The following is a 19165-nucleotide window of genomic DNA, read 5'->3' on the forward strand; positions in this document are numbered from 1 at the left end:
CATAGCAAGTCTTGCAGTCCAGAAACCACTAAATCTAGAGCCAAACATTTTATAAGAGGGCAAATTAAATATATGAATGATTTATACGCATCTCTTATCATTCAAAGATATTTATATCATACACTCATATTGATATTTACAGTAAGCTTGTACTAATGCCCATATAATTTTTAATAGTCATTTATAAATAAAAGAAATAGGTGCATTTCTTGTGGTGAATAGGGTGACAGAACTGCTTGGAGATACAGTATGTCCTCTATAGATGTGAAGAAACTCTGAGTGGCAATGAAAAGTAACAAACTTCACAGTACTGTGCACACTAAACCTTAATAGCTCCACTAGTGATGATAGAGTACTTTAGTTGCGTATGTCCATATATAATCCTTGTTTGTGACCTTGCTCAATTGCAATCTGTAGCACTGAGTACACTTGGTGAAGAGGAACTGTACTGCTACTTCTTTCTGTTGCTTAACTCGATATAGATTTTTTAATTTTGCTTAAAAATAACCCTTTTAGTTCTAATTCTAATTAATCAGGTAGCTGCTGTGATGCAGAAAATCTGCTGGCCTGATTAAGCTTTGTTGACTGCATTGCATTTCTCCAGAGAATTAAACCTGAACAAAAACACGTTTCACATCGAGGGAAAGACTTCTTTCACATTAAGGTGTTTTACCAGCCCTTCCTGCTACAAACAATAATAAAATGAACACTTTTGCTGCTATATACTCATATTGTCCATTCTTACATTGAAGCGATGGTTGCTGTATTATAATAGTTGTGGATATTTAAAGCTTTTACTTGAGATTCTTACAGTATGTACAGTATAGCAAGGATTACTGTTAATTCTTATCAGTTTAATTAAAATAATTTAAAAATTACGTCAAGGTAGTCAAGAGATAATGAACTCAACATTTTTCTTTTCTATTAATGCACCCAAAAGATTACATTAAATTACCACTACTTTCTAATATTATTATACATTCTTGTGCTGCAGCTAGTTCTATTACGGATAACAATAACAGCTGACATGCAAGCTTTCTGCGTAATTCACCGTCCCCTTGGGGTTTCCGTATTTTTTTAAATATCTTGACGTGCAATTATATCTCACGATGGAAAACTACAAATATGCATTCTGATTTGGATCACCAAGCCAAGACACAACTTAAACGTTCCTATGCTCTTCCAAAAAGTGAAAAGAAGGGATCATTTAATTTGAACACAGTGATGTTTTGGCCACAGCTGTAGCAATTAATGTCACTAAGAAGATGCAGAAAAAAAATTCTAAAGCATCACGCCACTAAAATGATATGCAACTATCTGTTGGGTTAGCTTTCTATCGAAAGTGTGTTTTGCATTTTGGCTGATTAGAATGATTAGAATGTTTTAAAAGTAGCCTATAAAAGGGATATAATGCCCTGGCAACCAATTGTACACTACAGTATATATGTCCATTGGTATTACAGCTAATGCAGGCACTCTGGACTCATAACACAAGTGAAGGGGTTTTTACAGTAGTTACACAATGCAGCTACTGTATGTTCACATCCAAATGTACCTCCACCTTCTAACTGTTTTAGAGTTTTCCCCTACATAAAGATTTATTAAACCATGAACTCTTTGTTTCATAAAGCAGATTCTACAGTATACTGCACATATATACCGGACAAAACACTCACTAAACACACTGTACAGTATGCTTCTAACAGAATTCTGTGTGAAAACAAAATTCTGTATTGCTTAGCAAAACACACATTTCAGTTTCGTTGGTGGTTGGAGGATACTGATGCACAGGAGTTACCTTGCAACATTGCAAAAACCATGCAACATTTTCTTTAAGCTTGCATGTATCTCAGGCATGGTGTTCAAAATCTACCTTTTATATGCTGTACAGCAGTGAACTCCTGCATGACTTTAAGAGTAGCCTGCTCTGTGTTAGAATGTTATTCCATACTGTTTTAATCAGAGTTTCCAGGCTGAGAGTATCTAGTGCACAAAGCACATACACTTTACAGGTAGCCCTCACTGTCGATTGCTATCACATTCACTGGGACTCACATTGAGCCAGCTGTTCTGCTCATCCGCTATTGATTAAGAATTAGATTTCTAAGACAACCTATTGCATTTCCATTTAGAGACCATACAATTGATCACAACGATTTTTAAAAAATGAGATCGGTTTTATTTTAGCCCAAGGCTAAAAAGGGCTTTTGATTGGGGGTGTGTACAAATAAAGCACACACACAGAAATATACGGTAAATTATACAAATCACTGTTTCAGTCATAAGCCATTTTAATATCAGTGCTTTCTTCATGTGATTGTTGATTATTGAATAATTAAGGAGGATATTTTATTGTTAATTTTAGTTGAAAAATGTAGAAGGACATTGACAAATCCCATTTTTGTGTACAAAGTTCCTACATGTCTTACAAAAAAAATCAGCGCTCAGCTGAATTTTCCAAATATTTCCAAAACCACTAAAACTAATGAACATAAACTATTTTTTCTCTTTATGAAGTATGATGTCTGCTAACATTACAAGAAAGCTAATAAAGATGTCCTTGCAGCCTATTCTGAATTATCGGAATTTAGACTTCATGCTTTTCCCAAAAAACACAATAACCTATAACCTATAACTCCCAAATGTGGATGTTTTGGAATGAGAATAAATATTTCAAAGCAATCAGTTCTACTCTGGAAATTAGGCCATTAACTAAATGATTTGCAAAACTTCTCAGACCTTAAGACAGCACCTCAAGTGAACTTCAGAGATATTCAGTCCACTCACTCACACAAGCACTTGTGATTCATCTCCTAGCTTTCTATCTTACTACTCCCCTAAGTAAGCAGCTATTCACAAGTTATTTAAAGTGATAATTTATACCAATGTTAACAGCATGTCTGAAATAAGCCTATAACGCTGTTGGGTTTTTGTCTTGTTTTTGTAAAGCCAGTTCTTGGTAGAATCATAATTTGGTCCTACAGTATGTATTGTATAGGTAAAACATATTTACACACAGCATAATGTTAAAAGACTCCTTAACACTAAAGCAAAAAAAAAGAACCACATGAGCAAAACTGCGTGATGCTGCAGTTCTAAAAGCTCTAAAGTTTGACCTTACTAAAAGCATCAATGCAAAAATGGGATATAAATGGTAGAACACCAAGAAACTGGCAGCTATCCAAATGTAATAATTTCCCTGCTTTCAAAGTCACTGTGGAAAGCAGTTAGCAAGCAGATAGCATTACTGGGATTGTCTTTCTCGGAGACTCCAGGATGGAGGGGAATCAATTAGCCCACAGCAGGCACTGACCTTGAAGTGGATCTCACAGAAGAGAAAAGGAAATATCTTAACTCCACAGTGATTTCGTATAGGAAGCGATGTATCATTTGCTATTGATTGTAAATGTCTGCCTAAAACTGCACCTTTATATACATATCAATTGCTACCTGTTACAATTTTTAAAAATCTTCATCATCTTCAGTATCATCACCACATGATTCATTATTGTCAAAGTTTAGGCAATTAGGATTGGTAAAAGGAAATCAGTCATGTGTTTTAGAACAAGTCGATACAGTGGGCTGCTAGGGTTAAAGGGAACCACACGCATGTACCAGTAAGCAATTCTTCAGATTTAGTGCCATGAAAGTTACTTATTATGTGACACAGCATATTTGTTTGCAAACTGACATGAAAGATATAACAGCCAACATAGTAGATGGGCAAGAGGAAGCACGATTGAAATCGATGGAAATCATCTCAAGCAAACTTTTCTCATTATCCAAATGAGTCAGCAGGAACCTGGACATGCCTGACCTTTTACAAGTGGCTGATTAAAGCATGCATCAAGAAGATCCTGAATGTTTTGGTTTTGATTAACTGATGCTTTCACAGAAACACACACAATTCTGTTATCGGTGCGTACATCTCTCTGAGTACATCATTTATTTAAAGTAATAGCTTAAGGTATAGTTTCAGCATGACTTTATCCAAATTTTCTTTGAAAGAAGATTAAGGCTTCGCAGTTTGCTATCCCCATATTAAAACAATAATCAGCTAGCAATTTGTTCTTCTAATGTCATAATTTCTGCTTCATGTGTTTTGATTATATCATAATCACTGAAATGAAAAAAAAAAACTTTTACTTTTCAATAAAAATCAGACACTTTTATCAGTTGGAAAAAACCCCACTAAAGTAAGGTTTTAATACAGAACAAACTGAATCCCTTATTCCTACAGAAGAACCAATTTGTTCTTAAAATATCTGGGTTATTTACTAAACAAATACCAGAAGGACAAAAAGAGGGGAATATCGGAGTGTAAAGTGAGAACGTCTGTTATAAGAAATAAAAATACTTACAAAACTTGGGCACATTTATAACAGTAGATTCCACAGTGGGCTTAGAACGCGGGGTGTGTGGTTCCTTCTTTTCAGGCTTGGGGGTAGAGAGAGGTCCCGATGAGAGAGAGGTGGTGACGAGTGTTAAAGCCGAGGTAGGGCTACTCTGAGTCACGCTTGGGGAAGGGTTAAAGGGCTCCACTGAAGGGTCACTTTTGACATAGACATCTGGCTCCCCTACACTGGATGTAGGGTGGGATGAAGTGTGTGGAGGCTCCCATGTGAGTCCCAGAGTTGGATCAGCAATAAGGACAGGATCCTGCCCTATCCTCTTGGGGTCCAAGTGAGTAGGGGGCTCATACTCGAAGATCTTGTCTACAAAGACCCACTTGAGTCCGGCGGTGCACAGGGCCAGGCTGATGAGGCAGGCGAGGATGGGCAGGATGCAGATTTTCTCCGAGTGCAAGCAGCTCCTCAGCTGTTCGGTCTCCATGCAGATGCAGCAGGTAGCCGCCAGGCCTGCCAACCCTAGGGCTCGGTTGTCCTCGGAGCCACCTGCTGCTGCCGACACCTCGGGGCCAGGCTCGGCAGCTAAGGCCCCTGTGCTGGAGCCAGAGGAGGGGTCGGTGCTGGGAGAGGCAAAAAGGCCCGAGGAGGATTCCTCGGCTCCGTCAGACATCCTCACGATCGGGAAGAAGATCTCTGGAGGCCTGAACTCTAACTTGGAGCACAAGACGGCAACCAGCAGGAAGGAAGAAGTGTGTCTCCCATTATCTGATCAGGGAGAAAGAATTCGCTCTCCGTTGCCAGTGCACCTTTCTACGGGCACTTCAAAGATTTATAATATGCAAAAACAACGTGCGTGCAACTGAAAGACGACAGTTTTTTTTTTTTGTTTTGGAACTGGTCTCAAGGCATGTTGGCTTCTAAAGTGAAAAAAATATCCAAATTATTTTAAAGAGAGGAAGGGACAGGCTCGCCTTTTCAAATCTTCCACAATCTAAGCAGAATTGCTGGAATCCCAGAGTTCAAAATTCAGCACACTCACCTGAAGACTTTGAGTGTGCAGCAAGACTGCCTGTCAACATTGTTGGGAAGCAGCAGCAGCAGCAGTGGCAGTAGATGCAGCAGCAGCGGCTGAAGCGACATTCTGTTGTGCTCAATCGGCAGCTAAAAGAGGCTGAATCATCAAGGAGCAGCAGGTGCCAGTCCTCTGAGCAGCGCTGGAAAAACGTATTATTAGCAGAGAGAGACCAGAGAGGACGGAAGGACTGGGAGAGCGGTTACTCCCCTTTTCTCTTTCCCCTCCTTCTTTCCTTTACTCTCTCCCTCCTGCTCTCTCTCACTCTGTCTGATACAACCACACTCTCCTTTTCTTTCCTCGCTGCAGAGTATCTGAACACACAGCATACAGATAAGCAAGTTCGTACTTGATCCAATTAAGAAGAAAGGCATCAAATCAGAAGGAGGCAGACAGTCCTGTTTTTTTCTATCCTTTTCTTGTCCTCTAGGTATAGCCATTGATTATGCTAATGCAAGAGGGTGGTTTGTAGAGCTGGAGCTATACTGGCACAACTGACACATGATGCTTCCCAAGGGAACCAGGCTTTTGTTTTAATATTGGTAGGCTGTCTTCTTTGCTCACAGATATTTGTTCAATAAAAGACAAAGAGACAACGACTGCAGTTCAGGTATTTATTAAATGATTTCTTACGTCGGCCAAAGCAGTTTTGTTTTACATTATTGCATTCAATCCGGAGCGTTCAGCTACCTTTTTTAATATTCGTAACCTGATTTTCCAGATATGAATTCAATTTGTTCTGATTTGGGTTCATTTGGTTGTTGGCGAATAAAATTCCTGCTTGTAAAACTTGCTCTTTCCCAGTCAATAATCACATTTACGGTTATACTGCTGTGTAGTGCTGACTCAAGGGATATATAAGACTGTAAAGACTGGCCGGAAACAGCATCGCCTGTACATAAATATTTCACCGGATAGAGACTACTTGAAGTTTATTACTGTGAAAGTAAATCTGTACCTTTGATCAGGAAATGTGCTACACTATTCAGACCTTCATATTACTAATGAGTCTTGGACAAGGGATTTAAAAAAAATAAAGTTATTGACAGACAGAAACAGGACTTAAATAATTAAAGATGCATGCTGTGTTTCTGTGATTAGAGTATTATTGTCAGCTTTCTTACGTTTATTAACTTTACCTCTCAGGAGTAGGGGAAAATCTATTTCCAGACTTCACCAGCTTGTTTACCGCTTAGTAGAATGTGTAAATACAGTACTTAAATGTTCAGAACTCTGCAACTGCTATGGAAAGCATGAATTTCAAACACTAGCCTTTTTGCTTTTACAACGAAAAGATAAACATTTCAATTTTTTTTATTTGGAAGATTAGTCCCTAGCTCAGTATCATCTTTAAAAAAAAATACAGCAGTTTAACTGTTACCAGTGAAAAAATCATTACACTGCACTATTCTTCATGGGTCATATACAGGCTTTAAGGGTTAACAATCAGAGTCCTTAATCCAACTTCATTAGCACAAAAACGCAAACACCTCCTGGGGGAGCACTTAACCCTTTTGTACCCACTTCTTGCCTCAGGGGGATGGAAAAGGGCTAAAACCCAATGACTGTATTGTGACTTGGCAATTGTTTTGAGTTTGGAACACTAATGTTTACCTTCGCATCTCATCCACCTGCATTTATCAAACACATTCGCATAGTGTTTAACATGCCGCTGTTCTGGGTTGATGATATCACAGGGACAATATAAATAATTGCAGACAGATTCCTAGCATTGCTTTTTGAAATGCTCTCATTTAGTGCTACTTCATTGGGATCACTCACATAAAAAAAGAAATGGGCTCTTCAGAAGATAAAAGAAGCCTGAAATAGCCAATCTTTTTGCATGGATTTCCAACTTTCTGAACCCTAACCAAGCAACTGACAAAATATTAACATTAATGCCCTCTCTGGCTTCAGAAGTATCAATGTTACTGTGCTATTCAAAATGTAATCATATTTAATTTAAAGCATTATAAAATACATATGTGTTAAAATAAAACATGTTCCAATAGCAGGGGAGATTATTTCAATCTGAATATTAATATAAATCTGCTCTGTCATCCAGTGCAGCAGTGACACTCTCTGTGTCCTCATTGTTTTGCCAGAATTACCAGGGAAGAATTCAGCATGACGTTTCACTCCATCCATGCACTGTCAGGCTTAAAAGAGACAATCTCTTAACAGATCTGTGTGCAACAAATAGACTTGCAAAAATCCCCCAATGAGCTGCTAATCTATCACTTTGCTAATAGGCTCCTGTAAAGAAAATCCAGGGACTGCTGCCCACATGAACAGCTTGTAGCAGAAAAGCATGGTTTACAGGTCAAGTCAATGTGAAAGTCTCCTTTTACCAGGGAAAGTCCTTCCGATTTCATCATATGAAATCCAATTGGTCTTCAATTGGTCTCCACTGTGACACACGTAACCCCCTTTTCTTCTGCAGTTTCTTCCCAGTCTAAGAAAGACTTTAATGTTTTTTTATATATAGGCATCTGATGAAAATTAATTCTGATGTAAAATGTTCGACAAAAGACTATAGTACTCATATATTCTTTATTAATGTGTATAAAAGAGCTAGCAATGGTTTCGCCATCCATGCTTATTTTTGTTTTTTTCCCTTTACATGGTGCTCCTCAGTGTCAGAGGACAGCTCTCCAGAATTATGGTATAGTACCAGCACTAGTGCAGGATGTGAATGACAGTTGATTTACAACATGAAAAGAGACAGCACTGCTCCTTGTTGAGCACAGTGAGACCTGAAGACAAATCTGTCTGCAGAGTTCTGCTTCTTTTAGGAGACCATCAATATCCCACAGAAATGAAAAGAGCTCATTGCTGTTTGCCAGGAATCGCTGAGATTTGAGGAAAGGAACAGAGTAAGCTAGTTTCTAGATCTGGAGGAGATCATTTTTAAATGTGATAGTTTGTCACATATTCAGCACTAGCATGCTAACATGATATGAGTTGCATTCTTAAGCCATGGTAGTTGTAATTCTGCTCAGAAGAAGACGTAAAAGAGAAAAGGGCTAAAAAAAGCAATAACATAAGAAACAGAAACTATCTGCTCTAGGATCAAAACACCCATATGGAGATTTTAGGTCACAACTTGTTCAAATCGAGAACAAAACTATTTACCATGAACCTGTCAATGGGTTGGACTACACTTACACTAAAACTTAGTTTGAGTGAGGAGCGCCATGGATGTCCAACTGAAAAAAGTGGTGTCCTGCTTGTTACAAAAAAAAGTTCATTTCTTTAGCAAGACCTCACTAGTAGAAAACCACAATCATTTCCAATCCACCTCTTTTCCTGCCACCTTGTGAAGGGCTTTATTAAGACGTGTTTATACTTTAAGGAAATGTTGAAGCCACGCCTTATTATCACTTATAATTAACATGAATAAAAAGGTGAATATCTGACAAAAAAAACTCTGCATGTTGCCACACTTATCTAAAAATGGTAAAGGCTGAACCATATGCGTTTTCGTATACCCAGATATATTAGCAAACTATCTATTACTAAATCTTCCATAATGTATATGTGTAAGTTATATACTCATGTGCTACAGTACATTGTTACTTAATTCAAATTGTGGGGATCATTTACACTCAGTATGTGTTGAGGGGCATGTGTAGTTTGGCCTTGTTATTATTTGTTTTACTGATCTAGATATTGCAGTAATTTCACTTTACAGCACTGCATCCCAGCTAATGGATTAGGTCTGTGCAGACAGCCGACACACTAATACCATATCTAGTTCCAGCTCCTTGGTCTCCAGACAGAGTCAGACAGGTTAAAAGGAGCAGGGTGCTATGGAAATGAGCACAATGGGGCACAGTGCAGCAGAGCTGACACCACAGCGGAGGTGAGTTAGTACATTACTGAGAGCGAATAATCAGGCAGCAGGGCAATCGTGATGAGGAAAGCTGCTGGAAATCAAAGAAGGCTAGAGCTGTCCCCTCAATGTAGAGAAACACAGATTGCCAAATCAACTTACTACACTGGTATGAGTCTCGCCTGTATAGGCACAACTTTTACACAACCGACCACTTCAGGTTCAGTAACTCCTTTCCACAAGCTAGACTATAAAGCAGCTGTTCTCACAGATGGTATGAAACACTTCAAATTGTTCCGAAAAAAGGTTAATTATAATAAACAGCCTTTAACTCTTGCCTTTTAATCTTCAGTGATTCATTAAAACCTGTGATATTTAAGTCCTCATAATAAAGAAAAGCACAATGATGGAAATGTCAAAGACCCTTAAATAATTTACATTGATTTCTTAATTGCCTTTTACATTAATTATATTCAGCTTATTTCATTTGTTGTGGTGCTATTTAATTAGGGATATTTAAATTATTCAGCAGGAAAAAAAATAATATCACGTGAGACTGCTTAATGTTACTATCTAGTTCCAAAGATTCACATATTGAAAATTTGCTTCAGTTATCTTGCTTTAACAATACAGCACACTTTCATCAGTCTATGTTACAAATACAGGTCTTTCCTAATGAACTCTTTTCCCATGATTAATTTCAGAAATATTTCAAGATTCTTTAATATAATGTTTCAGGGTCAGCAATGGAGTCTCACTTTTGGAAGCTCTGCAAAGGATTTGACATCAGCCAATGTCATAATGTAGATCTATCATGAAATAAAGGTTCAGGCCTGCTTCAGAGCTTTAGTTCATACCATTACTTCTTTTTCAGAATTTGGCTTCTAATTCAGGGTTTTATTTCTCCAGCTGTCTTCTGATCAGACGGAGTTATATTGTTGTGCATTTGGTGACACTTCAGCGAGCTTTCCGCCACACGTTTGAAATGAATATATGAAGTTATTTTTTTAGAAGTATGTATATGGAAAGGAACTTTAAAAACCCAGGGCCCTTTTAGAAATCATCCTCTCATGTCTTAATATTAACAGCGCAAGTTTCCACTCGTCTTCAATGTCACCATTATACATTATTCAAGAAAGAAAAAAAGAATAGCAATATTAAACACGTCTACTTTTAAGACTGATTTACATAAATAGACAAAACTGATGGTTTTTTTGCTCCCACCTAATCACACTTATGAGGAGAACCAAAATCAAAATTATTTGCTTCTTTAAAAAAAAAATAAGGATGTTATTCTTTGTAATTAAAAAAACTAGGACTAAGCATCCATTTCTCTCACCTAGGAAAAACTGTTATTTTTAAATATCTCTGCAGCAGGTTTTAGGTAAATTCAAATAACATACTGGTAATGTAAACACTTCCCCAAGGAAAATTCAAATACTGAAAACACTTCAACATTATCTTTAGCTTAATCACTTGATACCACTTACATAAAAGCTAATCTGAAAATTGGGCTCATTCAATTATTATTCAAGTGAAACAATAATTAGCTAATAGATATGACCAGAAAGCAGCATTCTTAACATCTAAATGCAGAAAATGGTTTCTAATAGTCATGTATTTAATTAAAGATGAAGCAGGGCTCTAGTCAGTTGTAATTATTCCTTAAACTAAACAGGAAAAAGGATAATTTTTTCTTTACATGCACTCATTTACAGGAAGTTATATGTATTATTTATAGTGAAAGAGAGAGAGAAAAAATTGACCTAGAAAATTCCCCATGTGCTGCTCAGAGTGGAGGGGAATATCTAGCTATTGGCAGACGGATGGTTGCCAGTACATTAGGAGATGAGATGTGAATCTTGCCAAAAACAGTCAAGCATAACTTTTATTAGCAAATAAGGGACAAGGTCTCAGAGGAAGGATTGAATTCAATAATGCAGTCATCTCTCCGCTGACGTACAAACAATGAAGGCTTTTAAAGAGATAGGAAGCCTTTATTATCCCCCTTAAGCACTGTGAAGAGACCATGTATGAACATACAGCACGGAAAGGCAGTGCAAGGTCATACAGCTGTCCATCAGTCACTGATGACATAGCCTGAATAAGGAAAATCAGTGATAAGAGGCAAATGTAAGTAAAACTGAACAAAAATGACACACAATACAACACTTCTAATAGGCTGCATATAATCCAGAGCAGTAGGGTGCTTTAGTTTCCTCTTCCACGATCCTCTGTCTGCATCTTTGGTGCCTGTAGCAAAACCTCATCAGTCTCGCGATAGGGACTTGTGGGTGCTGCCTGACAGAGTAACAATTTGCAGAGTTCCAGCTGTGCATGTAATGGATCTTTGGGCAGGAAGGAACAGCCATTTCGTTTATGCAAAAAAGGCAATGACCTCCATTATCATTAATGCTGTACTCATGACCACATTCCTCACCGAGGCCCACAAGGAGCGATAGAGGAGGAGGGATGGGGGATGTTCAGCACTACTCTGGTGAACAGCTCCTAGCTGACACAGGATCCTCACTAGTCAATATGTGTAATCTCATTGACAAGCAACCACTCAAGCCAATTATATGACAATCTGCCTTAAGAGCAGTGCATCTTTAATTGCTGTAAGGTGCCGAATGTTTAATATGAGCAAATGAATAAGACATGCTCTTTGAGGATAAATACTCTCTGAAGGCAAAGCAGATGTCTGCAAACAACAACTGTTTAAAGCAAGCACTAAAATTAAACTGAAGTCAGTGATGTAGGATAATTATTAATGAGTACTTTGCAGCTTTTGGTTGTCTGGATGTCTGTTTTCTTTATTTTTGTGGTTCAAGAACTCACTGCAAAAACGTGGAAAATAATATCACATGAAATTGAGGGCCATGTGATTTTTTAGTTATGCCAGAAAGTTAATTAGCCACAATTTATAATTTGCCAGATAATTGTTTTCACAAATTAATCCAGTGTAAACAGATGAGTTAAACATCTTCTTGTAAGCTTCACTTTATCAACTACTTAATACATCAGTAACTACACTACAGTTAATTATGGGCCATATACATTTTGTGTTTTTAAATAAGTGTAGCTTTTAGTTTTACGATGGTCTAGCCTGTTCTTTTCCAAACATTATAGCCATGCAGAAGCATACCTCTGCTATTTGCGCTGGGAGTCTGATAAATGAGGAAGGAATGGAGTTCCATTCCCAAAAGACTACAAGCTGATTGTCAGTGTTGCACTAATACTACTCACTCTTAACTGTTAACCCTGAGGGCACCCTTTCCAAATGGCAGATGTTTAAGAGTTGCATACAAGAAAAGAACTTCTAGCTTATTGGAGTGAAGCATGGGGATACAACATGGGTTCAATTTAATTGTAGGTTAATATAACATTTCACTGTGGTAATAAATACATTGTTTCATTAATGTAAAATATGTAAAAACAGTCACAACACAATGACTTCTTCCCTGTGCTTTTGGTAAAGACCAGTGCAGAACATATTTCAATATTTTTATCAAATTGCATTCTCTCTTCAGAAAGAATAAGCTTGTTATTAGTCTACATTGCAACCAGTCTTTTTTTAAGTATTTGGAGTAGCAATCAGCTCAAGAGAATGAACTGAATAAAAAAACTGAAGCATGTAAATAATATCTGAAAACTGAAAGTAAGCTAAAAAGCAAATCCATCGTTGCTTTTGACATGTTTTGTTTCTTTCTGTTGTTTCTTTACGGTGGAAAAAATATAAACAGATTCGTGTCATGTAACCAGAAAATAAAAACTCAAATCTGGGACACCAGGCTGAAAGAACAGATAAAAAAAAGAGATTTTGCATTTTTGACAATTAGAGGCAGTGCTTGGTTTATGTAGATGCTTTGATACACTGACAATCAAATAAAACTTGTTATAAAGCTTGCATTTTGCATTACTGAAATGCACATCATTAACTTGCTGAAGGATAACAGTTATTTGGGTGATAGTGATATTTCATAGCATAGTTCATTTTACCAGCTCATCTCACAAGATCAAACAACCTTTCTCATGTGGATTGACACAGAAACAGTAAAGGGGGATTGAAAATAAAATAAAACATGTGGCATAGAAGCAAAATGTACTGCACGTCTACACTATAGCCTAAAACTCCTTCACTATGAACTGAACACATTTAATTATCTTAAACTTAATTCAGTCAACTCTTAACCCAGGGAGACTCTCAATCTGTTTCCACAATCTGGAAATAAAAAGAACACAATTGGGCAACTAATAACACAGCAGTAAGGCCAATACAAATCAGGCAACCATAAGCACTACTTTTACAGTGAATAAGAGTAATTGGTAATTACATTACCAGTATGAGAATTAGAAGATTAGTGTATTACTCTGAAAAAGTTACAGAAGGTTGGATTTCAGCGTTGTCTTTACAGTTGAGTTGTGAGCAGGCAGCAGAAGGTGGTCAGGGCCCGGACAGTTCTAATTTCTGACGGTAGTGCTTTCCACCATTGAGGAGCAAGGGTGTAGAATGAATGGGCTCTGGAAATAGGAGAAGAGAGAGGCGGTACAGACTGTCTGGGGGAAGACAAAGGGAAAGGAAAGGGAGGGGTCAAGAGGGAGTGTAAGGAGAGATAAGTAACTGCAGACAGGAGGGAGCAGAGTGGTTTACACAGTAGAAGGCGTAGAACTGAATGCATGCAGCAAGTAGGAAGTCAGTGCAGGGATAGGATATAATTAAATATGAAGAAGGTCTAAATGAAAAGAAAGGCTGCTTTTCACTAATAAAACATTAGCTTTGCAAATGAGTCTCAGCCATTTAATGGTGCTATGTACCACTGGAAATCTGCAAAAAGTATTTCGCTTCCTATTGGCCCAGTCAATACCAAGATATTTTATGTGTTGTTGAACAGTATGTTGTCTGATGAAAGAAGCCACGGAAGGAATAAAAAACGAAGGTATGCTGAAAAAGACACAAACCTCAAATGCTCCACCCTGCAACGGTGTTAGAACATGCTGATAAAACAATTCAGTGGCTTTAGATCAATTCGGATTACACACCAATTCGTCTTCCACTGCATATGGGAAACAATACGCAAACATTAATTAGAAGTAAACTAGTAGATCAATTGTAAGGCAATAGGATACTAGCGTATACTCAACATGGATTTAGAAAATGCGAGTCCTGTTAATCTATCTTTTTAAAGAGTCCGTTGAACAAGGAAAAGCAGTAATGGATATGAAGAGCATACAGTATGATGTAGTACAGTATATTAAGATTTTAAGGTTTTTGATTAAGTGCATGATGCATATCTTTGGATTGAGAACTGGTAAATGGATAAAGAGGTTGACGAACCAATTGGAGGGGTTAAGATATTAGTCGAGAACCATATATATGATTATATGATCATAATTATCTCTAAATATAAGACAGGAAACTCTGAGAGTGAAAAGATACTTATAAAAAAGATCTAGGAGTTTATAATAATACATCATTTCAATCTTATAGACCTGTAAATCTCCACTGAAGGGAATGCAACCACTTTCTTGAACTGAGTTAAAGATTAGATAAAGTCCTTCCTGGGACAGAACTACATTAATGAGCTTCATAACCAACCCACCTACCTACAGTACCTGTATTTTTGATCAGCTGAACCAACTGAATATTTCCACCCACGATAAAAACAGGAGTATATATTTTTTATCCTTACAACATTGAAGCTTTTAGCAGGAAACACTGCAGAACAGTGTACGAATAGAATAGAAATGGTCTCACTTTCGAGTGAGATTTTGGAAGATCCTGTGCAAATCAACATCTATAAAGTTGCATCCCAATAACACTGCTGTGGATTCTCAGATTTGTTCCCAGAGGCTTGATGTGTCTGATTCTCACAAAGTAAGCAGTAATCTGTATTTAAGGGCCATAGACTCTGTACCACTTCCTTTAAAATCCTCATTTAATATACTTTGTCTAATCACTGCAACTGACACCTACATAGTTTATGTAATATGTTAAAAAAAATAAAATTAATTAATCACATTTAGACTACAAGGTTTATTCTAAAATTGACTGTTTTCAATTAAAACACAAAACCTGCAAGAGACACAATCAACAGCTGAGTGAATGAGAACAAATTATTTTTGCTTATCTCCTGTAAATCTTACTTTGTTATGCAACTTAAAATTATTTTATTTTCTGAGTCATCAGAGATTGGATACATACTGTAGTTTTGCTATGCTTTTTTAACTTCTTAATTTTCTCTTTGCTCAGTGCAATGCTTGTATGGAGCAATGACAAGTATGATGGAATAAGCAATACACAATGCTCTCATCCATCTTTTTGCAACCTGCCAAAAATATCTTTGAATTATCAACACCAATACTGCACTCCATAAACACAAGGGCGAAAAGGCTGAGCTACACGTTAACTGGACAATTTAAGCAATTCATAAATGCCTAGGCAATTTTATTAATGTATTAAGAATAACTGCAGGAAATGTAACCCATTAGATAGTGTCAGAAAATAATTCTGACAATTACCAAGACTGATTTGCTTGGATTCCAGCCTAAAGCATTTTCTGATTTTCTTATATATCTTTGCTTCTGTTTGAAATACAGTCTATTAAAAATATGTCTTGCAGTCAAAATGCAATAATTGCATTGTGCTTGAGATGTGAAAGAACCCAGAAGAATAAAGAAGTAAAATAATTATAGATGCCTGTGATCTGAATGAGCAGTAATATTAAAGTTAGGTTATTTTTGTTCATTTTCTTTATCAAACATGAAACACCTTAAATAAGCTAGTCTCTGTGGTATGAAAACTCATATTTGTCCTAGATAGGCTGTGATTTTTAATATCCTTGCTCTACTTTGTCACTTATGCTTAAGAAGGACATTAAATAATGCCACTTGACTTCTGGAATAATAAACCTGACAAGCAATCTCTATTGAAAACTAAATATCTATTATATCTCTGTCCTTTAACTGTATTCTTTGTTCTTGACCTAGTTTAGACAATGTAAAATGAATAAAACAAAATTTCAAAAATGCAGAATGCGAAAGTACTTTTAAATTTAGATTTAAAATGTATCCCTGAAAAATATTATTTTCCTTAAATTGCTCACCAGGCATTAAAGTTTGATTTAGAACTTAAAGGCAATATTCCACCTTCAGTCTACAAGTATTAAAATGTCATAATACTATAATCATAAAGCAAAATGATGGAACATAAAAAAGATATAAACTTACAAACTTTTTAAAATTGTGTACATTTTGCTGTTGCTTTTACCAACCTGGCAACACAGAAAACAGCACCTCACTCTCAGTCAAACTTTACCAAGATGTCGGAAACATTTCAGGTGTCATCCATCCACATTGATATGAGTAGATGTACAGTGTATTCAGAAATAAATCAGTAACCATCAGTAAAAAAAGTAAAAGGGTTATGTACTGTTGAGATAGCTAACAGGGGGCTATACTGTAATGAAAACAGCATTCTGTAATATGACAGAAAAAGAAGATACTGTTTAAAGCCTAATCTACACATAACATATTGAGAATGGAATCTTATATGTACTACAAATTACGTTTACACAGCATCTATGAAATAATGAATTTCTCATATTTAGACTCCAAAATTCCAACCCTCTTAAAACAAAAACAAAGCCACAGCTCTGCTCAACAGCAGCAGCTTTGCCGGAGTTTATTACACAAATAACATTTCATTCATAACATTCCATACCCATTTTTATCACAGTTACATACCTATCAAAAGATAAAAATGTTTACTTAGTGACTCCGTCCACATTTGCGAATGCCGCACACTTTCCATGCTGGTCAGTCTCAGACACCTGTAACAACTCACGATCAGATTTCAAATCAAAGGGGGAAGCCAAGGACTTCTACTGCTAGCAGTAGGAACACATACATTTGGCCGGGAAATGACTGCCACTTGAAAAAGCTTCTGCTTCTACAAAGTTGATTTTAAAGCATTAAAAAAATGCAGCTCCTAGTGATTCAAGGCACCGTACAAGGATTGATGATTTTGCTAATGGACCACACATACAGTAGCAAACCTTGGAGTAAGCGACTATATGTATATTGTGAATACAACAAATGGCAGCAAGAGATTTGCAAAAAGACAAAATCACGGACTGGGTAAACTCTTGGTGAATGAAATTTCATGTTGACAAGTAGATCCACACAGGTAACGGGAGAACACACAATACTAAAATCACAACGTGTTGATTCAGAGCTACACTCTGAAGGAATCTGGCTGATTATGGAAATTCTTTAATGTCCTCAATAAGTGCGATGTGGGGAAGTAATAAAAAAGCAAATGGAATGTTTGGGTATATATTGCAAACTGTGCAACTTACACCCATGTTTGATATTATGCTTTACAACACACTAAAAGGACATCATTTAGTAAACTATGTTCAATGATTGTCATAACACTACAAAGAGTATATTATGGCCTCAGAAGGAGTTCAATGAAGGCAACAAGGATGATTCTTGATCATATACTGATGAGTAAAGGGAGGTAAATATCTTCAGTTCAGAACAAAGGAGATAAAAAGAGAACTGAATTCCATTATTAACAGATTAACTCGGGAGACTAGGACAGGAACAAGGACAGGGGGACAGAAGAGCAAAAAACTAAAATGGTTTAGGACATAGTTTGTGAAAAGCGTCATTATACAAAGGGCCTGCAGGTGGAACAGGTGAATGAGAACAAAACTCTCAATTTTAAGAAATGGCTGGACACAATTTTAGACTCACTCAGCCTGTGAGCTACTGTACCAAATGAACAAGATGGGCCAACTGATCTCCCTCCATTTGCCACCTTTCTTATGTTTTCTTTCTTTCATGGCATGAAAATGTCAGTCTGAATCTGTTTTATCTGTTTTTTAATGCTAGGACGCTGTCAGTATTGAAAGAAAGAATGAGTCACAATTACACTATAAAAGCACTGTGTTCTTCTTTATTTATCATAGTATTAATGTGAGACTGAGGCCAACTCCACCCATGTCCCTTCACTGAAGTAATACAGTTTGCTCAAGATGACAAGACAGAACGTATTTCAGAAATTTAAAAGGATCTTAGAAGAATAATTAACCTTGGCAACACAAATAATCCACATAAGATTAGAGATATATTTTCATCAGAATATTGATATGCTGTGTTTAATAGATGCTGGCAACCTTGCAAAGGTACAGTTTTTAATATGCATAATGTTTCCAGCTTAGAAGAAATCATGCTTTAGCATTCAAATATGTGATTGAGAGCTCCAGCTAAAATCTGACATTGTCATGGTTTTTACAATAATCTTTTTTTAAACCCGTATTTAGTGGCGACTTGGATACATGTGTACCTACAGAACTTGATGTCTGTTGTGCATCTGAGCAAAGGTGCTTCACTCAACTTGCTTTAGTAAGTCCCCCCGCCCCCATCCTGTATAAATAAACCTCCAGGTCATCTTTGCAAATGAGAATTCATACACTGCTGACTGACCTGGTCAAATAAAGGAATCATTACATTCAGAAGATGTGGAAAATATTTGTTTTATCCTCTACTAGTTTTCCTTGCCATGTTTTTGAAGCCAATTCCCTGACTTCTTTCAAGAAACAGCTGGATGAAATCCTCAGATCAAATAGCTACAAACTAGCAAACAGACTAGATGGCCTCCTCTTGTTCAAGATCATTCTTCTGTCCTAATTGCATGCGGTGCGTTGGAGCAAAGTGGCAAGGTTACACCAGAACTGCACAAAGGGAGCTGAAGCAGTGAGTGACCGCTTATCACCATGAAAGGCCATATCTCCACAAACACAACACAGCAAAGCAGCACAGCTTATTTACTCAGCTGCACTTGGCACCTTGCTGTATACAGTAAGCTATAGTACCATTACAAGCAACTAAAGCTCCAAAGGC

General features: G+C 37.0%; 1 protein-coding gene across 8 annotated transcripts in view; it reads right to left on the reverse strand.

The window, feature by feature from the left end:
• nrg1 (neuregulin 1) overlaps nt 1–19165 on the reverse strand; it is a 249483-nt gene that overhangs the window by 48685 nt on the left and 181633 nt on the right. For 2 of the 8 annotated variants that reach the window (XM_015338405.2, XM_015338395.2), the window contains exon 1: nt 4362–5826. The exons of 5 other annotated variants lie outside the window; for them this stretch is intronic. In XM_015338405.2, coding sequence (XP_015193891.2) covers nt 4362–5019 — 658 coding nt within the window. In that variant the 5' untranslated portion in view covers nt 5020–5826. Of the gene's footprint in view, nt 1–4361; nt 5828–19165 lie in introns of those variants that run through there. One more of the 8 variants, XM_015338387.2, reaches the window with a different exon arrangement.

This window comes from Lepisosteus oculatus, chromosome 3 (assembly GCF_040954835.1).
Source record: "Lepisosteus oculatus isolate fLepOcu1 chromosome 3, fLepOcu1.hap2, whole genome shotgun sequence".
In the NCBI taxonomy this organism is placed as follows: Eukaryota; Metazoa; Chordata; class Actinopteri; order Semionotiformes; family Lepisosteidae; genus Lepisosteus; species Lepisosteus oculatus.